General features: G+C 35.4%; 1 protein-coding gene across 6 annotated transcripts in view; it reads left to right on the forward strand.

The window, feature by feature from the left end:
* Positions 1-26,084, forward strand: part of SLC41A2 (solute carrier family 41 member 2) — a 121,515-nt gene that overhangs the window by 15,688 nt on the left and 79,743 nt on the right. For all 6 annotated transcript variants that reach the window (XM_012772736.3, XM_012772739.3, XM_012772738.3 and 3 more), the window contains 2 exons: positions 4,871-5,589; positions 15,393-15,500. In XM_012772736.3, coding sequence (XP_012628190.1) covers positions 5,038-5,589; positions 15,393-15,500 — 660 coding nt within the window. In that variant the 5' untranslated portion in view covers positions 4,871-5,037. The remainder of the gene's footprint in view (positions 1-4,870; positions 5,590-15,392; positions 15,501-26,084) is intronic.

Below are 26,084 nucleotides of genomic sequence, written 5' to 3' on the forward strand. Positions count from 1 at the left end.
GCAGATTTTGATTTAGTTGGTTGGGTGAGGGGTGGGACCTATGATTATTACAAGCTCCCAGGAGATGCCAGTCCTGCTGAACCATAGACCAGACTTTGGTAGCCCGACTCTGAGGCACTAAAAATACAGTCATGTGTTGTTTAATGACAGGGCTTAACAGCGGGCATACATTCTGATAAATTCATCATTAGGCATATTTCTTCATTGTGTGAACATCCTAGTGTGTACTTTCACAAACCTAGATGCTATCCCCTACTACATGCTGAGGCTATATGGTATAGCCTATCGCTCCAAGGCTACAAACCTATACAGCGTGTTACTATACGGAATACTTAAGCAATTTAACATTATGGTAAGTATTTGTGTATCTAAACATAGAAAAAGTACAGTAAAGGTATGGTATAAAAGATAAACATAGTGCACCTATATATGGGATACTTTCCACGAATGGAGCTTGTAGGACTGGAAGTTGCTCTGGGTGAATCAGTGAGGGGTGAGTTAATGTGAAGGCCTAGGACATTACTGTAGACTTCTGTAGATTCTATAAACACTGTACACTTAGGCTATGCTAAATTTATAAAAAATATTTTTCTTCAATAATAAATTAACCTTAGCTTGTGGCAGCTTTTTTACTTTATAAACTTTTAAATTAAAAAAAATTTGACTTTCTTGTAAGAATACTTGGTTTAAAACACAAACACATTGTATAATGTACAAAAATATTTTCTTAATGTCCTTATTCTATAAGCTTTTCTCTAAAATAATTTTTAAAATTTTTTACAATTTCAGAATATTACTTTTTTTGACTTTTAAAATTATTTTTTTATTAAAATCTAAGACACAAGCACACACATTAGCACAGGCCTCCATAGTATTAGGGTCATTAGTGTCACTGTCTTCCACTTCCATATCTTGTCCCCCTAAAAGGTCTTCAGGGGCAGTAACATGCATCGAGCTGTCATCTCCTATGGTAACAATGTCTTCTTCTGGAATACCTCATGGGGGACCTGCTTGAGGCTGTTTTACAGTTAAATTTTTTTTTTATAAGTAGAAGGAATACATTCTAAAATAATGGTAAAAATATGCTGAATGCATAAACCAGTAACAGTTGTTTATTATCATGATCAAGTATTATGTACTATAAATAATTGTATGTGCTATACTTTTATACTACTAGTAGCACAGTAGGTTTGTTTATAGCAGCATCACCACAAACATGTGAATAATGCATTATGCTATGACATTACGATGTCTACAATGTCACTAGGAGTTTTTGAGCTCCATTATAATCTTATGGAACTACTGTTACATATATGGTCTGTCATTGACCAAAACATTGTTATGCGGTACATGACTAGTCAGAGTTGCCTTTATGTTGGCTCCCATAGCATCTAAAGAATCTTTGGAACAAAATTGCTAAAGAACAACATTTGATACAGCCTATTTAATCTAAGATTTTGGATCATGCCTGATGTTTTTATTGACATTACATGAGCACTTTAGATAATTTTTAAATTTTATTTTTATCAAATAATCAAATTATAATCAAATAATCAAAATAATTATGTATATTTATGGTATATAACCTGATGTTTCTATAATGTATACCTTATAGAAAGATTCAGTCAAGCTCATTAACATATCTGTCACCTCACCAACTTATCTTTTTGTGATGGGAACAATAAAAATCTATTCTTTTAGTAATTTTGAAATAAGCAATACAACATTATTAACTGTGGCCATCATGCAGTGCAGTAGATCCCCAAAACTTTTCCCTGTAGTATGAGTGAAACTTTGTACCCTTTCATCATTTTCCTTTTCCCCCATCTCTCCCCCTGCCCCCAGGCTCTGGTAACCACCTTTCTAACCTCTGTTTCTATGAGATCAATATTTTGTTTTGATTACACAGAAGTCCAGTATTTGTCTTTCTATGCTTCGCTTATTTCACTTAATATAATATATATCCTTCAGTTCCTAACATGTCACAAATCACAGGATTTCTTTTCTTTTTAAGGCTAAATAATATTCCATTGTGTTTATATACCACACTTTATCCATTTATCCATTGATAGACACTTAGATATCTTGGATATTGTGAATAATGCTGAAATGAACATGGGAGTGCAGAATATAATCCCAAATCACAATTTTTACTATTCTGCTTCCTTTACCTGTTGTAGATGCTTTCTTCTCACGGGGCTTCCTTTTCTAGGAGGCACTCAGTTTTTAAATTTACACAAATTTATATGGTCTCCATGTACAGTGGTCCTGGTTGAGTATCCATCTGTCCATCTAACCTGAATAGCTTATACTAAAGGAAGAATACTAGGAGCAAAAGTATAGCTCAATTTGTCTGTGTGCCTGGATCCCACCAGCCAACTCAGTGTGGAATATGTGTTTAGCTATGTTCTGCAAAAATTCTGAGAGAGAGGACTGGTTTGGGGAAATTCCCCCTTTTTTCTTTCCTTTCTCTCCATTTTTCTACTTTGTGTTGCTAGTTAGTCGAACTTTGAAAGCACACATTTTGAGCTTCCTGAACTTTAGAAAGTGGCTGAAGGGTGAAACTGTTATCCTTCTTTCTTGTTTACTTACATTTCTCTGCATTTCCATTTTGATCAACCTGATAATTCTGCTTCAGGAGGAAGAAGTTGCCCGTCACTGGTCCTTCAGTGGAGTAGACCTGTATTATAGTTTAATCCTTTTGGGGCTTGTTTTGTATTTTATTTGATTAAAGATCTTTTTGAGGTGATGAAATGCTCACTATTTTAAAAAAGGTGAATGAGTTGAAGGAACAGAAACCCATGCAATCTAACTTACGTAAGGCTGCAGGGAATCTCGTAAGTTCCAGAGGTATAGCTGACCCTCTCTTTACCTCGAAGGCTCTCAGGCAGCTCGTCCAGCCTTTTCTTTCTGGGACTACTTGGTTTCGTCTCTGCTTCACTCTGGCCATTGTTCCATTCATCTGATTTTCTTGAAACACCAGCTTTCTCTGTATATTTACCAGCCTGTGAGTGACAAAAATGGCAGCTAGTACTTAATCTACTCATTGGATTCTCAGTGCAAATCCATAGGAAGTCTGCACCATAATCACTTGGAGAAGTTTTTTTTTAAAAAAGGCTTATTGCCTCAAACATAGATATTCTGGGTTAGTAGGTCTGGGGTCCTGGAATCTATATTTTAAAAATGTTCCCCGCCAGGAATTCCCAGACCCCTCCATAATCACGAGAGGGTGGAAAAGAAAGTGAGTGAGTGATGAAATGGCTGAGCCAGTCCCTAGTACCTGCTTATCTCCTAAGGAGCACCTTCTCTTTCTCCTTTTGTCACTACTTGCTGTTGATTTTCCTACCCAGAGAGGAGATGGATCTGCTAAGGCATTGAAAACAAATACTGAAGAATATGATAGTTTTCATTAAAAGCAGAAGTACTGGCAACAACAATTCTTAGTCTAACTTGGTATGTAGGCAGTCCAGTTAGAGAGTGGGGCCATCAGTCCCTTATCAAATCAGTGTCAATTGTTTTTTATCTGGGATGCCCTTAGAAGTAAGTATAAGACAGGCATGGGCGTTCCTGAAAAACACGTGGTCCTTTAGACCCATTGTGATAGATACTAATAGATAGCTTTGAAAGCCTCTCCAACTATGGCAGCAGTTGTCCAAATAGTCGGGCTGTCTACCTGGACAGGTGGTGTATGACCTTGCAGCTTCAGTGCCCATCACTCTCTGACTAGCTACAGCATGCTTCTGTATCTCTTAGTTCAAAGTCTTTAGAGTCACTGGCCAGCCAGTTGGGGGTGTCCTTTGGGATCATGGACCAGAGCAGACTTTGAGAACCGTGAATGGACAGAGAGAGTATTAAATAAATGCATTACAAGATTTCTTTTGGTTGGCTTGCACAATGGAGGATTAAGTGAATATCTATAATTTCTCTTTAGTTTGTTTATTTTTCCTAGATAGCGGAAGGATTATATTCCTAAGTAAATTATAATGAATTTTTTATATGTCAGAACTACAAATATGACTCCAACCTCATTTTATTAATATATGTGAAATAAATGCCTCATACAGTGTTCAGGATATCTACCAAGTGTTTTTGCAGTAAACATCATTCTTGTCTCTTCATATTTTAGTAAGAAAATGTATATTAAATGGCAAATGAAGTAATATGGTTTATTATTTAATGTTTAAAGTACAGTGCCATGTGCTTTACCTTTCATTGTGTATTGGCATATGCAAAAGGTTGTAGTAATAGAGGCCATTACTTAATAAATCTATCCACTGTAGAAGTTTAGAGGCAGTTGAAGACCTTACATGGGTATTGATTACATAAAGTACGCAAAGATAAGAAACACTTTTAACCAAGATTGAGCACAAAAAAGCTCATTCTTGATTGGGTATGGTGGCTGATGCCTGTAATCCTAGCACTCTGGGAGGCTGAGGCGCGTAGATCGTTTGAGCTCAGGAGTTTGAGACCAGCCTGAGCAAGAGGGAGACCCCGTCTCTACCAAAAATAGAAAAAATTAACTGGGCATGGTGGTGCATGCTTGTAGTCCCAGCTACTCGGGAGGGTGAGGCAGTAGGATTGCCTGAGCCCAGGAGTTTGAGGTTGCTGTGAGCTAGGCTGATGCCATGGCACTCTAGCCCAGGCAACAGAGTGAGACTCTGTCTCAAAAAAAAAAAAAGATTGAACTCTGTATTATATTTGTGTACATAAAGCAGTTGTATGGCACAGAACAATGTGTTTGAAGCCCACAAAGTATAGTATCAGTACTTTAGGGTTGGTTTAAGAACGTGTGTTTTATATCTTTATGAGAATTTAAATATCAAAGGTAGTTAATCTGATTTTTAAAAATTATTTTATTTTATTTTTTCAGATCCAATCCCTCTGTGGAACTTCTAAACATCTTTTATTAGTGGAAATATTTTCTACACAATGAAGTCAACAACTTAATTTAAACCAGCATCTGTGTGGTTCTGATTCATCTGCTATGGTTCATGAAGTTTGAGATCTGAGTAGTACAGGGTCTTTTGCGATGACAATATGACTAATAGTAAAGGAAGATCTATTACTGATAAAACAAGTGGTGGTCTAAGTAGTGGAAGAGGTTTTGTAGATTGGACTTTAAGTTTAAATACAATTCAATCTGATAAGTTTTTAAACTTGCTGTTGAATATGGTTCCAGTAATTTATCAGAAAAACCAAGAAGATAGGCACAAAAAAGCAAACGGCATTTGGCAAGATGGATTATCAACTGCAGCACAGACTTTTAGTAATAGATCTGAACAACACATGGAATATCACAGTTTCTCAGAGCAGTCTTTTCATGGCAATAATGGGCACACATCAAGCTGTAGCCAAAGGTATGATGACTATGCCAACTATAATTACTGTGATGGAAGGGAGACTTCAGAAACTACTGCCATGTTACAAGATGAAGATGTATCTAGTGATGGTGATGAAGATGTTATTCTGGAAATAAACCACAAATTACCAAAGGAATCCAGTGGCATCATGGCATTGCAAATACTTGTGCCGTTTTTGCTCGCTGGTTTTGGAACAGTTTCAGCTGGCATGGTTTTGGATATAGTACAGGTGGGTTTTCATCTTTGTTTAACTTCACTGTCTCTTTTGTTATTCCATTTCTGTTTCAAATGCTTTATGTAAGTTACTAATCTCAAACATTTACTTTAGATTTAATTTAAATGAACAGATGCTGACTCTGGTGGAGAATGTGCTATTTCTGGGTGGGATTTTTTTCTTTTTTTTTTTTTTCTTAGAAGTTCTAAAAGAATAATTATTCTGACTATAATGTAATTCTTCTCTACAGACCCCAAAATAGGTTGGTTAAAGGAAAAAGCTAATAAATGTTATATTTAAATACTTCCTTATTTTTAAAATAAAAATTAACATATACTCATTACAAATATGAATTTGAACAATAGAGAGTATTACATAAAAGATGAAGAGATTCCCTTATTTCTTATCTCCAAACCAAGCCTCTCCTCCTCTCCAGAGGTTACCATTGTTAAGAGTTTGTTATGCATATTTGCAGACTTTTTTCCTATGCTTAGATATATACATATATAAGAGGTTTTTTTCAAAAATAAAAATCAAATGCTATTTTTTGGTGACTTATATTCATTGTTTAATAATACATCTTGGACATCTTTCCAAACTGGTACACAAATGGAAAAATGGGTAAAAAAAAAACCCCAAAAAACTATACCAGTACAATCCAAGTATTCAGTGTGCATAATTAGTCACCAGAGAAATCCCCATTAAAACCACAATGAGATACCACTCCACTTGTACCAGAATTTCTTTAAAATTAAAAAGACTGCTGATTCCAATTTATACATAAGAATATACAGCAGTGAGGGCTCTCATACACTGCTACTTAGACTGTAAATTGGTACAAACAATTTGGAAACCCATTTGACATCTATTAAATTTGAATATCTGCGTGTTCTAAGACCTGGAAATTCCATTTCCACATATATACCAAACAGAAATCTGTGCATGTGGATACCAAGAGTCTGGAAATACCACTCCTCCCAATGTCCATCAATAGCAGGATGGATAAATTGTGGTACAATATATTCATATAATGGATTACTAACCCAGCAATGAAAATAAACGAACTATAGATCTTGAAACTTACATAATATTGACAAAACAAAGTCAGACACAAAGGAACATATACTCTATACTTCCATTGTATAAAGTTTAAAAAGAATCGAGACCATACTATGGTGTGTAGGGATGCATACTTGTAGGATGAGCAAGGAGGTGCTTATCATAAACCAGATTAGTGATTACCTTTGGTGATAGGGAAAAAGGGTAGCAATTGGAAGGAGGCACAAGGAAGACTGATAAGTAGCAGTGGCTACTTTGGAAAATTCTTGGGCAGTATCTTCTAAAACTAAACATATATGTGCCATATAATCCAGCAGCTCTACTCCTAGATACATACCTAATGGAAATGTACCCATAAGTTCACCAAAAGACACGTATAAGAATGTTCATAGCAGCACTATTTGTAATAGCCATAAAGAAAACTCCCCCAAATGCCCGTTGAGAGTAGAATGGATAAATATGTTCACAATACCTGAGTTGTATATGTAACCCTGGAACTTTGAATAGGGCTTTTTTCCTGTTGGGAAAGTGGAGGTTAGAGAGGAAAGGGATGCTTTGTTTGAAGTTTGTGGACAAAATACCAGTGTTTTTTTGGTTTTTTTTATAAAATATTTTAACTTTTATTATTTTAAATTCTTGTTTTTTTTTTCTTTCCCCAGAATTCATATGTTGAAAAATACCAGTGTTTTAAAAGTGCAAAGAGAAGAGGGTAGTTTCAATGTTAGAGTAATTTTGTCACCAGTTTCTCTATTCACAATGCTAGGATGGCTTCACCATGTTTGTCCCTATTTATAAAGTAGAGCTATTGTTTTATTTTATTTTTATTTTTTTTATTAGAGGAACTCATTTATTTGACACATTAAATTAGGCAAAGAAAAATATATGCAACTGGTTAAAAAGAATCACATTCTCATACTACTTGAATATAGCAGTGGTCAGAGCTATTGTTTTAGAGTTTGGTTTAAAGATAAAATACCTCTCCTAACATACTTGTGATGCCAGAATACACTAGCACTTCCTCTGATGTAATGGTTCTATTTTTCATTTAAAAAGTAATACATAGACTTCTACTTCTGGGAAGCTGTAGTAGATTTACGTTTATCTATCTCTCCCATTAAGTACAACTAAAAACTCTGGAGACTTTATATAATAGAAACATGAAAAAACTCTTAAAGGTGGAAGGAAGAAAGCAGACCAGCTAGGGACCTCGGGACCCAGGGAACAACACAGTAGTGAGTTCCCTGGGTCTTCTTTTTGCTTCATATATCCCAGACTTGGAGTCAAAGAAGCCGTTAACCCAAAATTGACAACAGGTCCAAAAAAAAAAAAAAAAAAAAAAAAGCAACAAAAGCGTTGCTCTGTCTAGCCAAAGTACCAGGTAAGGAGCATCTTAGCAAGACAAAAATACTCTCAGCCAATAATTGTTCTACTGTAGCCAAACACTCAGAAAAAACTGGCCTTACGCATACCCACAGTAGCAAAGGTCCAATGGGAAGCTTAGACTTCCACCTCATAAGGCTTTAATGAGGTGCTCCAACACTTCAGCCAGGGTGGTGTCGGAGAAGAAAAAGTATGGTGCCCAGACTTTCATCTCTGTCAGATGATAGAGTTCCCGATTGAACTGAAAGGAGAAATAGAAAAATCCACGAAGTTGGAGATTTCAACATGCCTCTCAATAATTAATAGAACAACTACAGAAAATCAGTAAAGGTATAGAAGAACTCAACAATGCCATCAATCAATAGGATGACATTTATAAAACATCCCCCAGACAAACAGCAGAATATGCACATTATTCAAGTGCTCATGAAACATAAACCAAGAGATACTATATCCTGAGCCATAAAACAAACCTTAACAAATTTACATATTGAAATCATTCAGAGTGTGTTCTCTGACCATAGTAGAATCAAACAAAAAGATGACAGGAAAAACTCTAACACTTGGAAGTGAAACAAAATACTTTTAAATAATCCATGGATCAAAGAGGAAGTCTCAAGAAAAATAAAAAACAAAACAAAACATTGAATGGAATGACAATCAAAATTTGTGAGTCACAGGTAAAGCAGTATGAAGAAAAATTTATAGAACTAAATGCATACATTTAGAATGAGGAAAAATCTCAAATTAATAGCTCTCATCTCAGAAATTTAGAATAAGTTTAGCAAAATAAACTCAAAGCAAGCAGAAGGAAGGAAATAATAAAGGTAACAGGAAAAATCAATGAAATTGAAAACAGGAAAGCAATAGAGAAAAGTCAATGAAATATAGGTTCTAAAAAATATCAATAAAGCTTACAAATTTGTAGCAAGACTGACAAAAATATATAAATTGCCAATATTGGGAATGAAACAGAATACTACTGCAGATCCTGCAGACATCAAAAGGATAATAAAAGAGTACTACAAACAACTCTACACACATAAATTTTACAACTTAAAATGGAACCAGACACAGTGGCTCACACTTATAATCCCAGCTACTTGAGAGGCTGAGGTGGTAGGATTACTTGAGCCCAGGAGTTTGAGACTAGTTCAGGCAACATAGACCTCAAATTAGCCGGATATGGTGGCTTAAGACTATAGTCCCAGCAACTTGAAAGGCTAAGGTGGGAGGATCTCTTAAGCCCAGGTTTTGAGGCTGCAGTGAGCTAGGATCATGCCACTGTACTCCAGCCTGGGCTATTGGTGAAATTCCATCTCTATTTAAAAAACAAAACAAAAATAAAATGGAACCCTACAAAAAATACAACTACCACAATTCACCCAAATTAAATAAATAATTTAAATACCTCTACACCTACTCGGAAAATTGAATTCATGATCTTAAAACTCCCTCCAAAAGAAATCTTTAGGTCCAGATAGTTTCACCTGAAAATTGTACCAAACCTATAAAGCAGAATTAATATCAGTTCTACATAATCTCTTTTGGAAAAATGGAAGAGGAAGTAACACTTCCCAATTCATTTTAAGAAACTCGTATTACCCTGATACTAAAACCAAAGATAATGCAATAAAAGAAAACTGCAGACCAATATCTCTCCTGAATATAGATGGAAAAATCCTTAACAAAACAATAACAAATAGAATTCAGCAATATATAAAATGAATTATATGCCATGAGCAAGTGGGGTTTATTCCAGGGATGCAAGTCTTGTTTAATATTTGAAAATCAACATAATCTATCATTTTGACAAGCTAAAGAAAAAGATCACATGATTATGTGAACTGATACAGAAAAAACATTTGACAAAATTTAACATCTACTCATGAAGAAAACTCTCAGATAAATAGGAATAGAGTAGAACTTACTGAACCTTGTACTTCATGGTGAAATACTGAATGCTTTTTCCCTAAGATCAGGTATAAGGCAAGGATGTCCACACTCATCACCTTTATTCAACATAGTGCAGTAAGGCAAGAAAAGGGGAAAAAAAGGTGTATAGATTGGAAAGGAAGAAGTAAAATTGTTTCTTTTTACAGATGACATGATTGCTTAGAAAATTTCAATGAATCTACCAAAAAAACTCCTCTTGGAATTGATAAATGAGTTCATCAAGGTTTTAGGATACACAAGACACATACAAAAATTAATCCTATTTATATGTACTAGCAATGAATATATGGATATTGAAAATAGATATAATACCATTTAGAGTCACTCAAAAAATAAAGACCTAGATGCAAATCTAATAAAACATGTGCAAGACTTTTATGCTGAAAACTACAAAACAAAGTAATCAAAGGAGATCTAACTAAATGGAGAGATATACCATGTTTGTGGATTGGAATACAACAGAATAAAGATACCAGTTCTTTCCTAATTAAAATACAAGTTTAACAGAATTCCCTCTTAAATCTCAGCAAGATTTGTTTATAGATATAAATGTTATTCTAAAATTCATATGCAAAGCAAAGGCAAATAGAATAGTTTTAACAGTTTTGGAGAAGTAAAAGTGGTGTTTTTGATTTTAAGATCTATTACATAGCTAAATAATCAAGACTGCATGGTATTGGAGGATGAATAGGTACATAGATTAATGCCATAGAATAGACAACCTATAGATAGACCCCCACAAATATGTCCAACTTATTTTTGACAGAGGTGTCAAAGGAGAAGAAAGTCTCTCTCCTCCTATATGCACCCTTACCCTGTTCCTTTCCCTAGAGACTATTGTTTCTAGTTTTTTTTATATCTCCTTCAATAGATATTAAATGCATGCATGTGCATTTATATATGTATTTTCTAAAAAACAAAAACATTCTGTAATGTTGCTCTTCACCTTGATCTTAATTTATCTTGGAGCTCCTTCTATACACATACACACAGATTTACCAAATTCTTTTCCAGCTAGATAATACACTATTAATAAGGATATATCATAGTTAATCAAGTTACCTAATGAAGAGAATTTTAGTAGCCTCAAATCTTTTGTTATGAACAATGATGAAGTAAATGCATTGTATGTTGTGTATTTGAACTCACGTGCAAATTTATTTGTAAGTCAGATTCCTAGAAGTAAAATTCTGTGTCAAAATTATGGGGCATTTTACATTTGCTAGATAGTGTCAAATTCCCCCAAAGAAGTTAAACCTTTACATTCTCACCAACAGTGTAATATGGTAGTGAGCGTAGCAATAGACCTAAATAGAGTATTTCCTTGTACTCTGATGAACAGTTTATTTTCCAACTTTTTGATCTTTACAGATCTCACAGATGAAAATGTATCAACCTTTAATTTGCATTTCTGTAATTATGAGTGAGTTTGGTCATTTTGTCATATGTCTAAAAGTGAATGGGCTTATTTTTTCAAAATAAGGTAAAATGACAAAATTTCTCCAGATATAAAGATTCGGGGTTTGTATTCCTTTTTAATTGCATAATCTTATTTTGCCAATTGAATGTATAAAAACATTTTATATTATTTTTAAGTTAGAACTCCATAAATGTGTTCTTCAATGTACTTTGTTATTACTTTTAAAATTTTATTTTTGTTTGTGGATATTAAATAGAATTTTAGGTTTTGAGTCTATATATAACCAATCTGACATTATATCTGACACGCGGGTGTTTACCACAGGTTCTGCATTACTGACGAAAGAACAAGATTCTTGTTCTTGAACAAGACGTAAGATAAGAAGTTGATTTACTTTAGGGGAGGTTTGTGAGAAGTTTAGCAGTTCATAATAACCTATGTAGCCTCAGAGGACATAGTGTATCATGGTAAAATTTGTAAGTAAGTGAACATTATATTTGGCACTGGCTGCCTCTCTGGACTTTTTCTGCATTATGTCCTTCTGACAGAAAAATTAACTGTTAATGCATCTTGGTGTTATAGCTAATAAACACTTAATTCATTATTCTATGCAGACACCATCCTGAGCAGAATCTTATGAGGTTGGTACAATTATGTCTGTATTTTAGATGAAGAAAGTAAAGCATTATTTTGCCCAAATCACACAGAATTTGAGCCTAGGCAGTGTGACTCCAGAGCCCTTTCTCCCCAACTATGGTGCCATGCTACTTTGCACCATTCCAGTAGTTCCCAAACTGTGTATCAAGACACCCCAGGGGTGCTGCAGGATATTTTAAATTTTTGAGGGAAACACAGTGACATCTCCTGGATGTGCCACAGACTACTAGCTCAAAGTGGTTCAACATTTCAACACTAGATCACACTCTATTTCTTTTGATGACATACATTAGCAAAACTGCATTTTCAGCAGTGCTGTTATTAAAAAACAGGAGTCACACAAAAGCTAATGTAAAACTGGAACAGAAGGTAACAGTTTCCAATTCCAGAGTTTGAAAAGCTGTGCAGTGCCTAACAGGTACATACATCACATTAGTAAATAATTGTGATTATATAAAAATGACATAAAATATATTTTTCTTTCAATGTATTTGTATTATTTCTTCAAATGGCTACTAAATTGTTAGGAAACATAAACACTTATTAAGTTGTTTGGAACTAACTAGTAGATAAACAGGACCATTAGGTATTTATTTTGTTGTAGGGGTGCCATGAAAACATTTCTGAGACACTAGGTGTGCTGTGACCTGAAAAGGTTTGGGAACATCTGCAAGCACACGTCTGCTGGTGTAGTGAAAAGAATGAAGAATTTTTTTGGCATAAGATAGGAAATCAATAATTAATAGCTCTTACTGTTTTTTATCATACTGATGCTGAGGTATTCAGGATTACATAGTGATTCTCACATGAATATTTGATTTGAATTAAACTTGGAAAGAATAACCAAAGGGAGTAACCCAAAGGCATATGTCCCAACAGGTCTCAAGTGTGATGGCATGTGATGCTCTCACACCACAATTATCAACATAGAAGACTTCTGTGACCCAGTGTGGGGGGTTTTTCTCCACACACCAAGCAAGTAATCAGGTCTGCAGCAGACACCAACTGGGTATCCTCCAATTCAGTTCTGACTACCTGGAGTAGTGCCCGATCCCACAGATCCACAAGACTGCTCCCTTCCTTCAGACACCAGAGGCAAGTCTGGGCCTCCAGAACTTCTGACCGACCAACCAGCTTCAAGTTAGGGTTTGCATGACTCCCTCTTCGGGTTCGATTAATCTGCTAGAGCAGCTTACAGAACCTAGGGAAACACGTTTTTAAATTTATTATAAAGGATATTACAAAGGATATGGATGGAAAGATGAATGGGGAGGGGTCGAGGCACAGAGCTTCCATGCCCTCCCTGTGCCCCCTACCAGGAACCTCTAAGTGTTCAGCCATCTGGAAACTCCCTGAACCCAGTCCTTTTGGGTTTTTATGGAAGCTAGGTAGGCATGGGTGATTAAATCATTGGCCATTAGTGATCAGTTTAACCTTCATCCTCTCTCCTCCCTAGAGGTTGGGGTTGAGAGGCTGAAAGTCTCAACCCTCTAATCATGCCTGGTCTTTCTGGTGACCACACCCTATCTTGAAGCTCCCGAGGGGCTGCCAGCTGTCTGTCAAGCACAAGCATACAAAAAATTATCACTTTGGACAGTCTAAGAACTATAGATGTATGCCAGGAAACAGAGTCGAAGACTAAATATATATTTCACAGTATCATAGTAGGTGTCTTAAAATGATGACCTAGGTAAAATGTATTCTGAATTATGTCTGGGATCTAATAAAAATAATACCTATTTCACAGGTTTGTTGTGAAGATTAAATGAGTAAGCCTAAACAGTGCCTGGAACATAACAATCAGTGAATGTTAGATGTTGTTACTATTTATTATCTGTTGTTCATCATCATCATCATTAGTACCATCTCTGAAGGATATATATTTCACTAGTACACCAGAATCATTAGCCCATCATAAAACATGGACAAAATTGTTTGCTTGTTTTTAAGACTAAAAATCTAGGATGCTATTGGACCACCAGTGTTTTTTTAGGCCCATCCTTAATTGGCTTGAACTATGGAGGGATTTCCCTTGACAATTCCTTGAACCAAGGGTTTTACAGAAGACTGATCTGGTAAACATTTCCTGAACTCTCGTTAGGCCCCAGTTGTATACCTATTTGGAACAACCTCTGGGAAAACTTTGGGAACAAATTGAATTTTTCTTTCGTTTATCTGACGAAGTTTTACTTTTCTTGCCTGTCTTGATATTAGTGACAAGCCATGTATTCTTGATATTTTTTGGCATAAAATTACTATGCCTAGTCCATAAAGTCTCTTACTGAGACAATCACTTTTTAATAGTATTTGTGAAAATCATTTTGTGTTATTAAGATATTTGTATAGTCTTTTTAGAAAGCACTTTATCTGTTATTTTCATTTTCCTGGTATTTCTCTGAGGGGTAGACAAGGTGGATAGTATCTTCATTTCATGGATGAAGAATCAAGATCAGAAATATACGTGACTTATCCAGGATCACACAGCCAGGTTATGACAGATCAGTGCCTAGAAGCACAAATCTTATTTCCAGTGTAGTGCTCTTTTATGATCCTGTGTTCTGCAGCCTCTCTGCTCATGCCCTAAAATAGGGACCAGAACATAGGACTAATCAGAACTCCTGAGGTCAACTCTAGGTCCCACCTATTGACCTTGGGAAAATAATTTATCCTCTCTGAATCTTTATTTCTTCATTTGTGAAATTAGATAATAATAGTACTGTAACTTTCCTGTGGGGTTGTTGTGATTAGTTGGAAGCAAGATTCAAATCCAGATTGTCTTGTTCCAGAGTTTGCTTTTAACCACTGACTGTATACTTCAGGGGTCCTCAGACTACAGCCACATATGGCCTGCCGGGTGTTTTTGCCGTTGCTGCCTGTCCTCCTTAGCAGCTGACTCGTTCCGGCCCACAGTGTGCATGTGTGGAATGTGCACCACACTCTCCAACGGCCTTCCAACGGTCTGAGGGACAGTGAACTAGCCCCCTGTTTAAAAAGTTTGAGGACCCCTGGATGATTCTTGCCATCATAAAGGGATAAAGTAAAATTTAAGAGTATCAGGGTTGTCTTAAGAGTATCAGGGTTGTGTAAGAGCTAGATGTAGAATGGGATGTAGTGACTGTATCAGCTGTCATTCCCAACTCTAACTGAACCTTCTAAAGTAACTCAAAGCTTCAAAGCTCAGGAAGATGGGGTTAAGCTAAGTGCTCATTGATTAAATGACCTGTGTAGTCTTTCAAAATGTAGATGTAAAGTTGGAAAAAAGGCTGTAGTTTTTAGGAATGTCTTTGTTCTAAAGTGTTTTTTAAAGAGTGTCAGAAGATTCTTTTTTTTTTTCCCCCCTGTACAGCACTGGGAGGTGTTCAAAAAAGTTACAGAAGTTTTCATTTTAGTTCCTGCACTTCTTGGTCTCAAAGGGAACTTGGAAATGACATTGGCATCCAGATTATCTACTGCAGTAAGTTTTCCCCTATAGTATATATTACCTATGCTGTTTCTCTGTGAGAACCTGTACCAGGAAAAGATTTTTTTTCCTATAAATCCAATAAGTTTCTAAATTTCAGGGGCTATGCTAGGTAGTTATGCCTGGTGTCATACCCTGAAGGATCTGAGGGTTGTCTGATCTGAAAATTATAGACCCTTTCTTATCCTGAGAAGTAGTACACTTGCCTTCTTTGATGCCAGGAAATTCTGGCAATTATCATCACTGCTTAAGACATGGGTAAATCAGATAATGCGATTCTTTATGGTTCAGTGGTTGGTTGATTGGTATTTAAACTGTTTTTGATTATAAACATAATACATGCTTATTGTAAAAACTTAGGAAAAATAAAAAAGTATAAAGAAAAAATTTTAAACTACCCCTAATTCTCCACTTGGATATAGCCGCTATTAATATTATATATATAGATCCTTCTATACCTACATATACCTTCTATACTATATATAGGTATATCATATAAATAAACACTGTGTATTCTAAAAAAGAAGAACTGGTAGAATTCTATATGTTCTCTTTTATAACCTGTGATGGCCATTTAAAAGTACATCATGATCATCTTTCCATATCAATAAATGTAGATCCATGTCATTATTGTTATTGGCTATGTACTTCTCTGTTATATTGCTCTACTGCAATTTACTCCATCATCCATTATTAGATATATAAGGTCTTTCTAATGTTCTGCTATTACAAACAATATTGTGAGGAATATTCTAGTATACACATTTTCCCATTCTTATTTTTTTAGGGCAAATGCTAGGGTTGTAATTATCATTCAAAAAAAATCTATACTTTTATGTCTTTAGCTACATATTGCTAAATTATCATTCAAAAAGGTTACACATTTTTTAAAATAATGCCACTAGTAGGGCTCCAAGTTACTTTTAGAAGCCTAAAAGGACATTGTTATCTTATTATAATATTTGTTTGGGGTTTACCATTGTGGAACCAAGTTATGATTAAAACCACATAGCTAGTGAGGTTCACTTCAGTGAGCCATCTGCTCACTGAATGTTAGCCAAAAATTAATGAAATCATCAGGTAATATTATCAATTACAGTATCTTTGGTATATAAACCTTTTTGTTTAAAGAAGCTAGAGCAAATGAATCCATCAGTGAACAAGGAAAAAATATATTCATGTATCTAAAGGTAATTAAGATTGGAAGCCAAACAACTGTGATGTTGATGGGAATTTTCTCCCCTTTTCCTCCCCAATAACCCAGTACCCCACCCCACCGGCAACTGTGACTTTCCTAAAATTTTTTGAGTAAAGTAAATTCTTGGAAAGGAAATTCATTAAATAATGTTTTATTAACATTATTGGTTTGCTTAATTAAGGGAAAAGGCTTCAATGGCTTCATGTGCCCCATGGAACTTTCTAAGCCTCTTCCTTATATAGTATATAAAAGGTCATATAGCTATACTCTGCACAGGGCTCTAATGAAATATCTGGTATTAGTAAGCTCTTATAATATGCCAGGTACTGTGCTGCTTCCAGAAATATCTTATAGCAACCCTATGAGATAAACACTATATTCCCATTTTATCAGAGGAGGAACTGAGGTTTGTAACAGTTGAGTAACTTTCCTGAGGATGCAGAGCTCTAGTACATAGTGGCATAAATCATATTCCAGAATATTCCATTTACTTATACAAGGTAACTAACTATGTCGGAGTTTATAAAACCAATAAATAAAAGAAATAACAAAAACCTAATAGCCTCCTCATTTACCTTATAAGATTGATCTGCTAAGGTCTTGGTCTTAGCATCAATATGCAGTATTTTGGGTACTTAATATTTAATAATTTTTGATATTCATTATTTCAAAATATTATTTACAGATATAATACTGTTGCTTTTCCCTGTAGTTAATTGGAGAGCTATAGATGTTGTCTGGGGGTATCCACTAACCACTTAGGTAGACCCAAACTTCATAGAGTAGAATTACTTTGGTAAAGTCACTTTAGTCTATAATCTAGCATGTGGTCATTGTAACTATTGAATATTAAAAGGGCTGAAGGATAATAGAAGCTCTTTGGGCTGGAGCAGAAAAGTACAAGATCAATCTGGAACATCTTGTGATGTCAGAAAGTAAAGAAATGCTGAAAAAGAAAAAAAAAAAGTGAAAAGATGGGGCCATGATGGAAGTACAGGATGACATACTGGCCAGATCTGGGACAATTTGAGCCACACAATAAATAATGTTAGTTATAGATTATTTATAACCTGTAGAATAAAATAAGATTCTTTTCATCTATAAATGAAAAACAAGGCGGGCAAGGTCTCTGCTGTGATGAAATTTACACAAATTCAGATATCAGGGCAGTGGAGGAAATAAATAAATCTGGGTAATGTGATGAAGGATGATTCAGGAGTGCTATTTTATATTATGCTTTTAGGGAAGCCTTCTCTGTGGAAATGATGTGTAAGCTGGAACCTGAATAATAAAAATGAGTTAGCCATGTCAAAACCTGAGAAAAGACTATTGCATGTTGCCATTGTATTTAATCAGTAATAATGTCAAATAATTATAAGTATTTTAGATCGGTCTACTTTAACAGTTGTGCTTGGGGCAGGAATACAAATGGAGGCCCACATAACATGTCTACATGGTTTAAAATTATATAGTTTACAAACTTAAAAAAACAACAACTCTCTTTCTACTTTGACAAATATATCCTTCTGAAGATCTACAAGTTCAAGATCAAATTTAGAATTTTTGGACTTCTTGAGTTCTGTTTTAGAACATGGCGTCATGGAGGGATACAGCCCCTGCTCTCAAGCCTGACCCCTTCCCACTTTGGGCTCTTGTGTACTATACTCTGAAAGACCTTTTACACATAACTCAGGCCCCATGTCCAAGCTCTATCTATACTCCCAACAAAAAGCCATGCCTTGGCACTCCTGGGGTTGGGCTGCATTTAATGGTGGCATGGTCTGCCTTCAGGAATACTAACTTGAAGAAGCCCTGGAACTGGGCTCCAGGCCATTTGGGCAGGGAACTTTATGGTCCCACGTATCTGGAACAGAACCTAGAATGGGATGAGGCACAGGCTTCAAGTAGGCATACCCCTTGGGCCCTATCTATGCCTCACTTTGTGGGGTGGGGCATAGCTAAAGTAGGGCCAAAGTGGGGCCCTGTAAACTTTGGTTCTCAGAGCTGGGGCCTCACTTACCATAATATCAAGTAATATATATATATATATATATATATATATATATATATATATATATATATTATTTTTATTTTTTCTGAGACAGGGTCTTACTCTGTTGCCCAGGCTAGAGTGTAGTGGCATCATCATCAAAGCTCACTGCAACCTTGACTCCTGGACTTAAGTGATCCTCTTGCCTCAGCCTCCTGAGTAAATGGGACTATAGGCACAGCCACTAGACCTGGCTAATTTTTCTAGTTTTTGTAGAGATGGGATCTTGCTATGTTGCTCAGGCTGGGATATAGAGTACTATTGATTCTAGATTCCATGAGTGAAAACTTATTTTAGACTAAGAAAAATTACATGACATAGAAGAGGTTTTGAAACTGCTTTGTGATGTATGTAAGATATTAAAACAAGATGGAAGAGCAGTCATGTATTGAAAAGGTTGCTTCACCAAAAGAGCCTTAATATTGTACTCTGCAAGTAACAATATCAACATAACAGGACTTACTAATGACTAGTGATTGTTTGCAGAGGAAGCAGTTCTTTTACTGGAACCTTCGAAAGTAGCCAAATGAATGTATCTTGAAGCATACAAGTATTTCTTACATATATTTATCTGCTATAAAAATCCTCTCATTCTACTCCTGAGAAGATACTGAAATTGGCATGGAGGCAATAATAGCTGACACATGATGGAAATGTATTACTTCTTTGGTTATCTTGAAAGCCAGTTATGTTGTTCCATTATCACATTTTTAGATCCAAGGTTTAAGGATATATTTTTCAGCAAACATTTTTAACCCTAAACCCCTAAAGCACTCAAGCCTTCTCATTATATCACTCTGCAATCCTGCCTTGTACCTCCAGGCCCACAAAGAACTCTAAATGTCCTAAGTATTTACTGTTCTTAATCCCCAACATGACATTAAGTGAATTGGTTCTGTCATGTGAGTATTACTGATTGTTTCCCCTAAAAAAGACAGACACTTGAGTTAAAAGAAAAAGGATATATTTTTTTCTCAAGTGATTATGTGAAGCAGTAAGTGTACTTAAAAAATATAAAATAAAAAATATAAGTTAGGGCAACAACATTAGACTTGTCTGAAAATATTTAGAATGCATCGAAAGCATCATCGTCATCCAACAGTGCACAAAGTTTCAGTATGGAATTATTTTAATGAAATTATATCATTGCTATCAACCAAATCTTCAAAGCTAGGAACTGGAGATAAATCTTTTACCAACTATTATATGATAGGAAAGAAAGCCTAATAATTTGGTGATACCCTCATTCTCAGCAGTATTTAGACTGGCAAAGGCAGCCAAAAACAATCTTGATTCTTTGATTCTCTAATGACTTGTTTAAAAGTAAGCCTGGTCACTGTGGCTCATACCTGTAATCCTACCACTTTGGTTGGCTGATGTGGGAGGATCCCTTGAGCCCAGGAGTTTCAGCCTGAGCAATTTAGTGAGACTCTGTCTCTATAAAAAATAGAAAAATTAGCCAGATGTGGTGGTATACACCTACTTAGGAGGCTGAGCCAGGAGGATTGCTTGAGCCCAGCAATTTGAGATTGCAGTGAGCTACAGTGATGCCACTGCACTCTGGTCCTGGCAATAGAGTGAGACCTTGTCTCAAAATTTTTTTAAATTAAAAAAAAAGTAAGCAGCTATATAGTATTACAGATATGAAGTATAGTAACCGTAGGATCAATCCAGCAGCTCTCTCAGTGCTAAGAAATTATTTCTTAAAAAATCTAATAATTAAATTATATGTTGTTTAAAATTTTATTATATTAAGTTTCATATTCTTGTATCTTAGTAGTTTGTTATAAAATGGTGACATTTGGTGTCAGCTGAATGTTGATTTCAACACTGGACCATTTGGTATCTAGCTGGAATGTGTGTCAAGTATACCTCTAGATTTTATCTTTAAAAAGAAAAAACAAAAAACCCTTTTATGTAGTCTTACTAAACTTTTGAGAATTAGTGAAATTATATGCATGTCTTCCACCTCCTATCTTTTCCCACTTGCATTATCTTACAAGAACTGGTGGATTGCCTAGGGGGGACTGAAGCCAAGAGGCTTTTTGGCAGGAGAAGAGAATAAAGAAGAGGTCTTGAAAAACAAAAGTGACAACATTTGAGGGAGAAGAAAGTTATTAGAATGGAAATGAAAAGGTGGCTTTAGTATCACTTGTTGGAAAATGAACTTTGTTCTGATAAATATAGTTAAGCACATAAGCATTTAAGCAACTTGATGACTTTGCCAGGAAAGTGAAGTTTTGGCTAGCTTACCTCAAAGAAAATATTTCAAAAGCATTATTCTTGAACATTATCCAGCATTTGTTTAAATTCAAATAATAGATTAAATATGCCAGTCCATTTTGAAATAGGCTGTAGGGAATTTGGCTAAAAAAGAATATGAAGAATGCTGCAAATGAAATTTGCTGTTTAGTCTGATCATATATTACCATTAAAACTGAATAAAGGTGAATTTCATCTTAATCTTTTTTTAATGTTAGTTTATTTGTTGTGGCATCTATATTTTCTACTAGGTATTTTTCTCAAATGTCTGTTTATATATATTTGTCCATTCGTATTTAAGAGAGGGAAGCTCCAAAGCTGCTTAGAAGCTCAGAACCTGAGAGTAGCTTATCCACTATGGTCTCTACTGCAGGGTGAGATCTAGCTGGGCCTTTCTCTGGGGAGGTAAGGCTGCAGTTGCTGTCTTTCATAGGTCTAGAATCATGCCACTGATAAGAAGATACTTCAGTCATAAACTGAAGGAAATAAAAAAGTGAGTCTTTGAGGCTATTCGAGATGGGAATGTCCCAGGCAATGCAAAGGGCCTTAGGCAGGACTGTTGTTGATATGTTCCACCAATGGTTCTCGAAGTGTGATCTTCTGATCAGCAGCATCAGCACCTTGTTATTAATGCAAATTCTTGGCCCCACTCCAAAGCTATTAAATCAGAAACCCTCGGGTAATGGCTCAGCAATCTATAGTTTAACAGGCTCTTCAGGTGCTTCTGATATACATTAAAGTTTGAAAACCACTGTGTTAGATGAACAGCATAGAGGTCAGTAGGGCTGGGACCAAGTGAAGGAAGGGATAGTTTTTAGGGGATGGTGTTAATGAACTAGCCAGAGGCCAGATTATGTAGGGCTTTATGGACCACTGAAAGGACTTTGGCTATTTTGTGAGATGAGAAACCATTGGAAGTTTTTGAACAGAGAAGTGATATGAGCCGATAGGTATTTTTTAACAGATTATTTTGACTGCATTGAGCCATGAGTATAGGGGGCCAAGAACTGAAGCAGGGAGACCAGTTGGAAGTTTGTTGCAATAATATAGGCTAGAGATGATGTTGGTTTGGATCAAGATGGTAAAAGTGTATATAGTGAGAGGTCATTGGAGTCCAGAACTAATTGACACAATTTGCTGATGGATTAGATGAAATTAAAGACAAGGAGTAGCCACTCAACATTCTCTCTGGATCTGAGAGGGGTAAAAGTGAACAAATTAGTAGATTGAAAAGTAGTAACTTGTGGCATTAAGCATTGATAACATGGTATATTCTTCTAGTTTATAGTGTTCTAATTGCTTAGAGAATTCCATCTCCAGTTTGCTAGACAGAGTACTATGGTTCTTACAGAATGCTAGAGAATCATTGTCAGGTGTGTTCCAATTCTGATGCTATGTAAGCTGTTAAGGCAACTCTAGGTTATTGACTTCTTGGTGGCAACATTCCCAAAGCCTCACCTTCTCTAGACTCTTTAACTGAGTATTCTGTACTTGAAATTTGCATAACTCTTGGCTTTGAGACCCTACTCTCTCCTCATTCTCCCACCTCTTTCATTGCTTCTTCTTAGTCTGCTTTTTTCTTTCTTTTTCTTTGCTCATCCTTTTCATTTGAGGTTTTCTTGAAGTTTTCGTACCTTGTTCTACATGTTCTCTCCCAGTAATTTCATGCAGTCCACCACTACTTGCATATTGCAGACTCAGATCCATATCTCCAGACTCTTACCTGTCCTCCCAAGCTGAATTTTCAACTGTCTGCTGGACACCACTCACTGCATTCAAAACTAAACTCATTGTTTTCTAGTCAACTATGTCTTTTTTTATTTCTTTTCAGTTTTTAACATTACCAATCATGTTGTCTCTCCCCACTCTTTATCCAGTTACTATTTAGACTATTGGTTCCATCTATGAAATTTCTCTTCCCTTTTTCTTATGCCCCACCTGCTACTACCTTAATTTAGTTGCCTGTTGTCTCTAATTGGAATTGCTATAGCAGATTCTGTATTCTCTGGTTCCAGGCAGAGGGTAGAATGAGTGTAATTTTTTGAAAACTTAAAGCCATCATTATTTGAAAGCTGGCTTTTTCATTTATGGGCAAAAAATAATGCTTTAAAAATTTTTACAGTTTTCCTATGTGGTATTTATTTTCACTCATAAAAGTAGGAATAAAAATCATTATAGCTATGGAAGACCAACCTAAGATTGCTTTAATCTTTTTGCCACATTGAAAGGTCCTTTCTCATTTGAGAGTCACTACTGCATATTATCTACACTATCCAGTTTTTAACCAAAAATCACTAGATGTGGAAAGAGGCTGAATCAAGAAAATTATGATTAATATTCAGTTAATGGGCTGTACATGGTGGCTTCCATCTGTAATCCCAGCACTTTGGGAGGCTGAGGTGTGAGGATTGCTTAAACCCAGTATGGGCAACAGAGCAAGACTCGGTCTCTAAAAAAAAAAAAAAAATTCACTGACTCCAAGTGGGCCCACATATTGGATTTAACAAAGTGTTTTAAAACAACTAGTATAAATATGCTTGAAGTACTAAAGCAAACTATGTTCAAAGAATTAAACACATGTATATCTTAAAGAGTGAACAGATAGGGAGCCTTAAAAGAGAGCTAGTAGCTATTAAAAAAGAATCAAATGGAAATTCTAGATTGAAAAGTATTGACTGAAATAAAAATTTTACTTGATGGGGCCAACATCAGATTAGTGATAGCATAAGAAAGAACTATGAACTTGATAGATCAGTAGAAATTATCCAATTTGAAGAATCTAGAGGGAAAAAAAAGATTGAAGGAATATAAATAGAGCCACAGATACCTATGGGACAGTATAATGATGTTAAACATACAGGTGATATATTGGCACACTAAGTATGATAAAACTTTAATATTTGACAAAGCCAGGTAGTGGGAATATAAATGTTTGTTGTGTTGTTTTAGCAATTACTGTTATATGAAATTATTTTGCTCATTTTAAAAAAATTAACTTCATTGAAATATGCCTCACATGCAATAATATTATATACCCATATTAAATGTGTGGTTTGATGAGTTTCGATAATATATTAAACTTTGTAACCACCACAACAAACATGATATGGAACATTTCTCTTATCCCAAAAGATTCTCTCATACCCCTTTGCGGCTAATCCTATCACCATTCCTGACCCCAGGTAATCACTGATTTTTCAGTCACTTTAGGGTAGTTTTACCTTTTTTAGGATTTTGTATAAATAGTATCATGTAGTTTTTCTCATTGGCAATGTTAACTTTGATTATTTGAATGGCAGCGTTTGTGAAGTTCCTGCACTGTGAAGTTACTTTGGTAACTCCTTTGTAAATTATTAAGTCATCTGTGGGAAGACACTCTGAGACTGTGGAACTGTCCTGTTCCTTAACAAACTGTGGCCACTTGTTTTAGTATATATTGATGATTTTTGCCTGAATCCACTGTTAATTTGAAGGTTACCAAATGGTGATGTTCTAATTCTGTTATTTCTGTTATTACATTTATTAGTGACATTTTACTAAGGAAAAGCTTTCCCTATCTATCTGTTGGGCTGTCTGTCCACCTATCCACCCTCAGTATGGACTCAATGGATTCTTATTTTATCTAATGGATTATAATCTATTATTGTCATTATTCACTTTGATGCCCAAATTGTCTCAGATTTGGCCAGTGAAGAGCCCTTTTAAACTGGTTCCTGTGTCCTGTGACAAGCCTCCATTATGTTTAGGGCACTTTGTTAATTTCTGGCACCAAATATTCTAGGTTAACCATATGCCTTTCCTGACCAAGCCTGGAATCAGCCATTTCTCTAAGAAGTCTGGTTTCTTTTAGCAGAGAGTAGTATTTAGAGATTTATGCTTTTTAAGCTGAGTGATTCCATACTGCTTTTATATTTCATGTTTCTAGTATTTTCTTCTACCATTTTAACTGATATTTTAAAAAGACGTTATGCATATTGATTTTATATAATGCAGTTTAAAATCAAAACTACCCAAGAAATACCATTTTAACTAATACTGGTACTATATAGGCGTTTTTGCATATTTCTGTGGTTTGATTTGTGGTCTTCATAAGAGGGGTCAGTCATGTAGTCAAGTCTTCATACTTTGGCAAGACTGCCAGTGTGTCCTTCTAGACAGATGAGAATCTTCTTGTTTTAGAACTATACAAGGGGAGATTTTACAGCCTCTAGGGAAAGTGTACCAATATTTAGTGCCTAACACTCAAGAATTTTATACATATTTATATTCACTTCTCTAGTTTTTTTCTAAAATGAAATTAATTATCTTTTTCCTAAAAGTTTCTTCCCCCTTTCCTCCCATTTTTTGTTTTCCTTCTCCCCTTTCACTTTTGCATTTTTTCTCTCTTTTTCTTCCAAATGTTTAGTACCTTATTATATACAAGCCACTCTTTAGCTGTTTTCCAGTTCCCAACATTTTTAAGGTAGTCTTAGTTTATATTATGGTTTTCATTTTAATGTTCTCTGAATGCAAGGTCATTTATGTTGTAGAACCCACATTTAGACAAAAAGCTGAGATTATTTCTTTTTTTGGTTGCCAATTTTTAAATTAACCAATCATGTGTTTTTGTTTTTATTTTAAAAATAAAAGCATTTCTTATTTACAATAGTTTTAGGTTAACAGCAAAACAGAGTGGAAAGTACAGAGAGTTCCCATGTACCCTCTGTCCTCACATGTGTATAACCTCTCTTCTTAACATCTTTCACCAAAGTAGTACATTTGTTATGACTGATAAAGCTTCGTTAATGTGTCATTATCACCCAAAGTCCATAGTTTACATTAGGGTTCACTCTTGGACAAATTTATAATGACATGTATACATCACTGTAGCATCACACAGACTAGTTTCACTGCCTTAAAAGTCCTCTGTACTTTCTCTGTTCACGCCTGCCTTCCCCCCACTCCCTGGTAACCACTGATCTTTTTACTCTTTCTCTAGTTTTGCCTTTTCTAGAATGTCATATAGTTAGAATTATACAGTATATATAACCTTTTCAGACAGGCTTCTTTCAACTTAGTAGTATGTATG

Source organism: Microcebus murinus, chromosome 10 (assembly GCF_040939455.1).
Source record: "Microcebus murinus isolate Inina chromosome 10, M.murinus_Inina_mat1.0, whole genome shotgun sequence".
Classification (NCBI taxonomy): Eukaryota; Metazoa; Chordata; class Mammalia; order Primates; family Cheirogaleidae; genus Microcebus; species Microcebus murinus.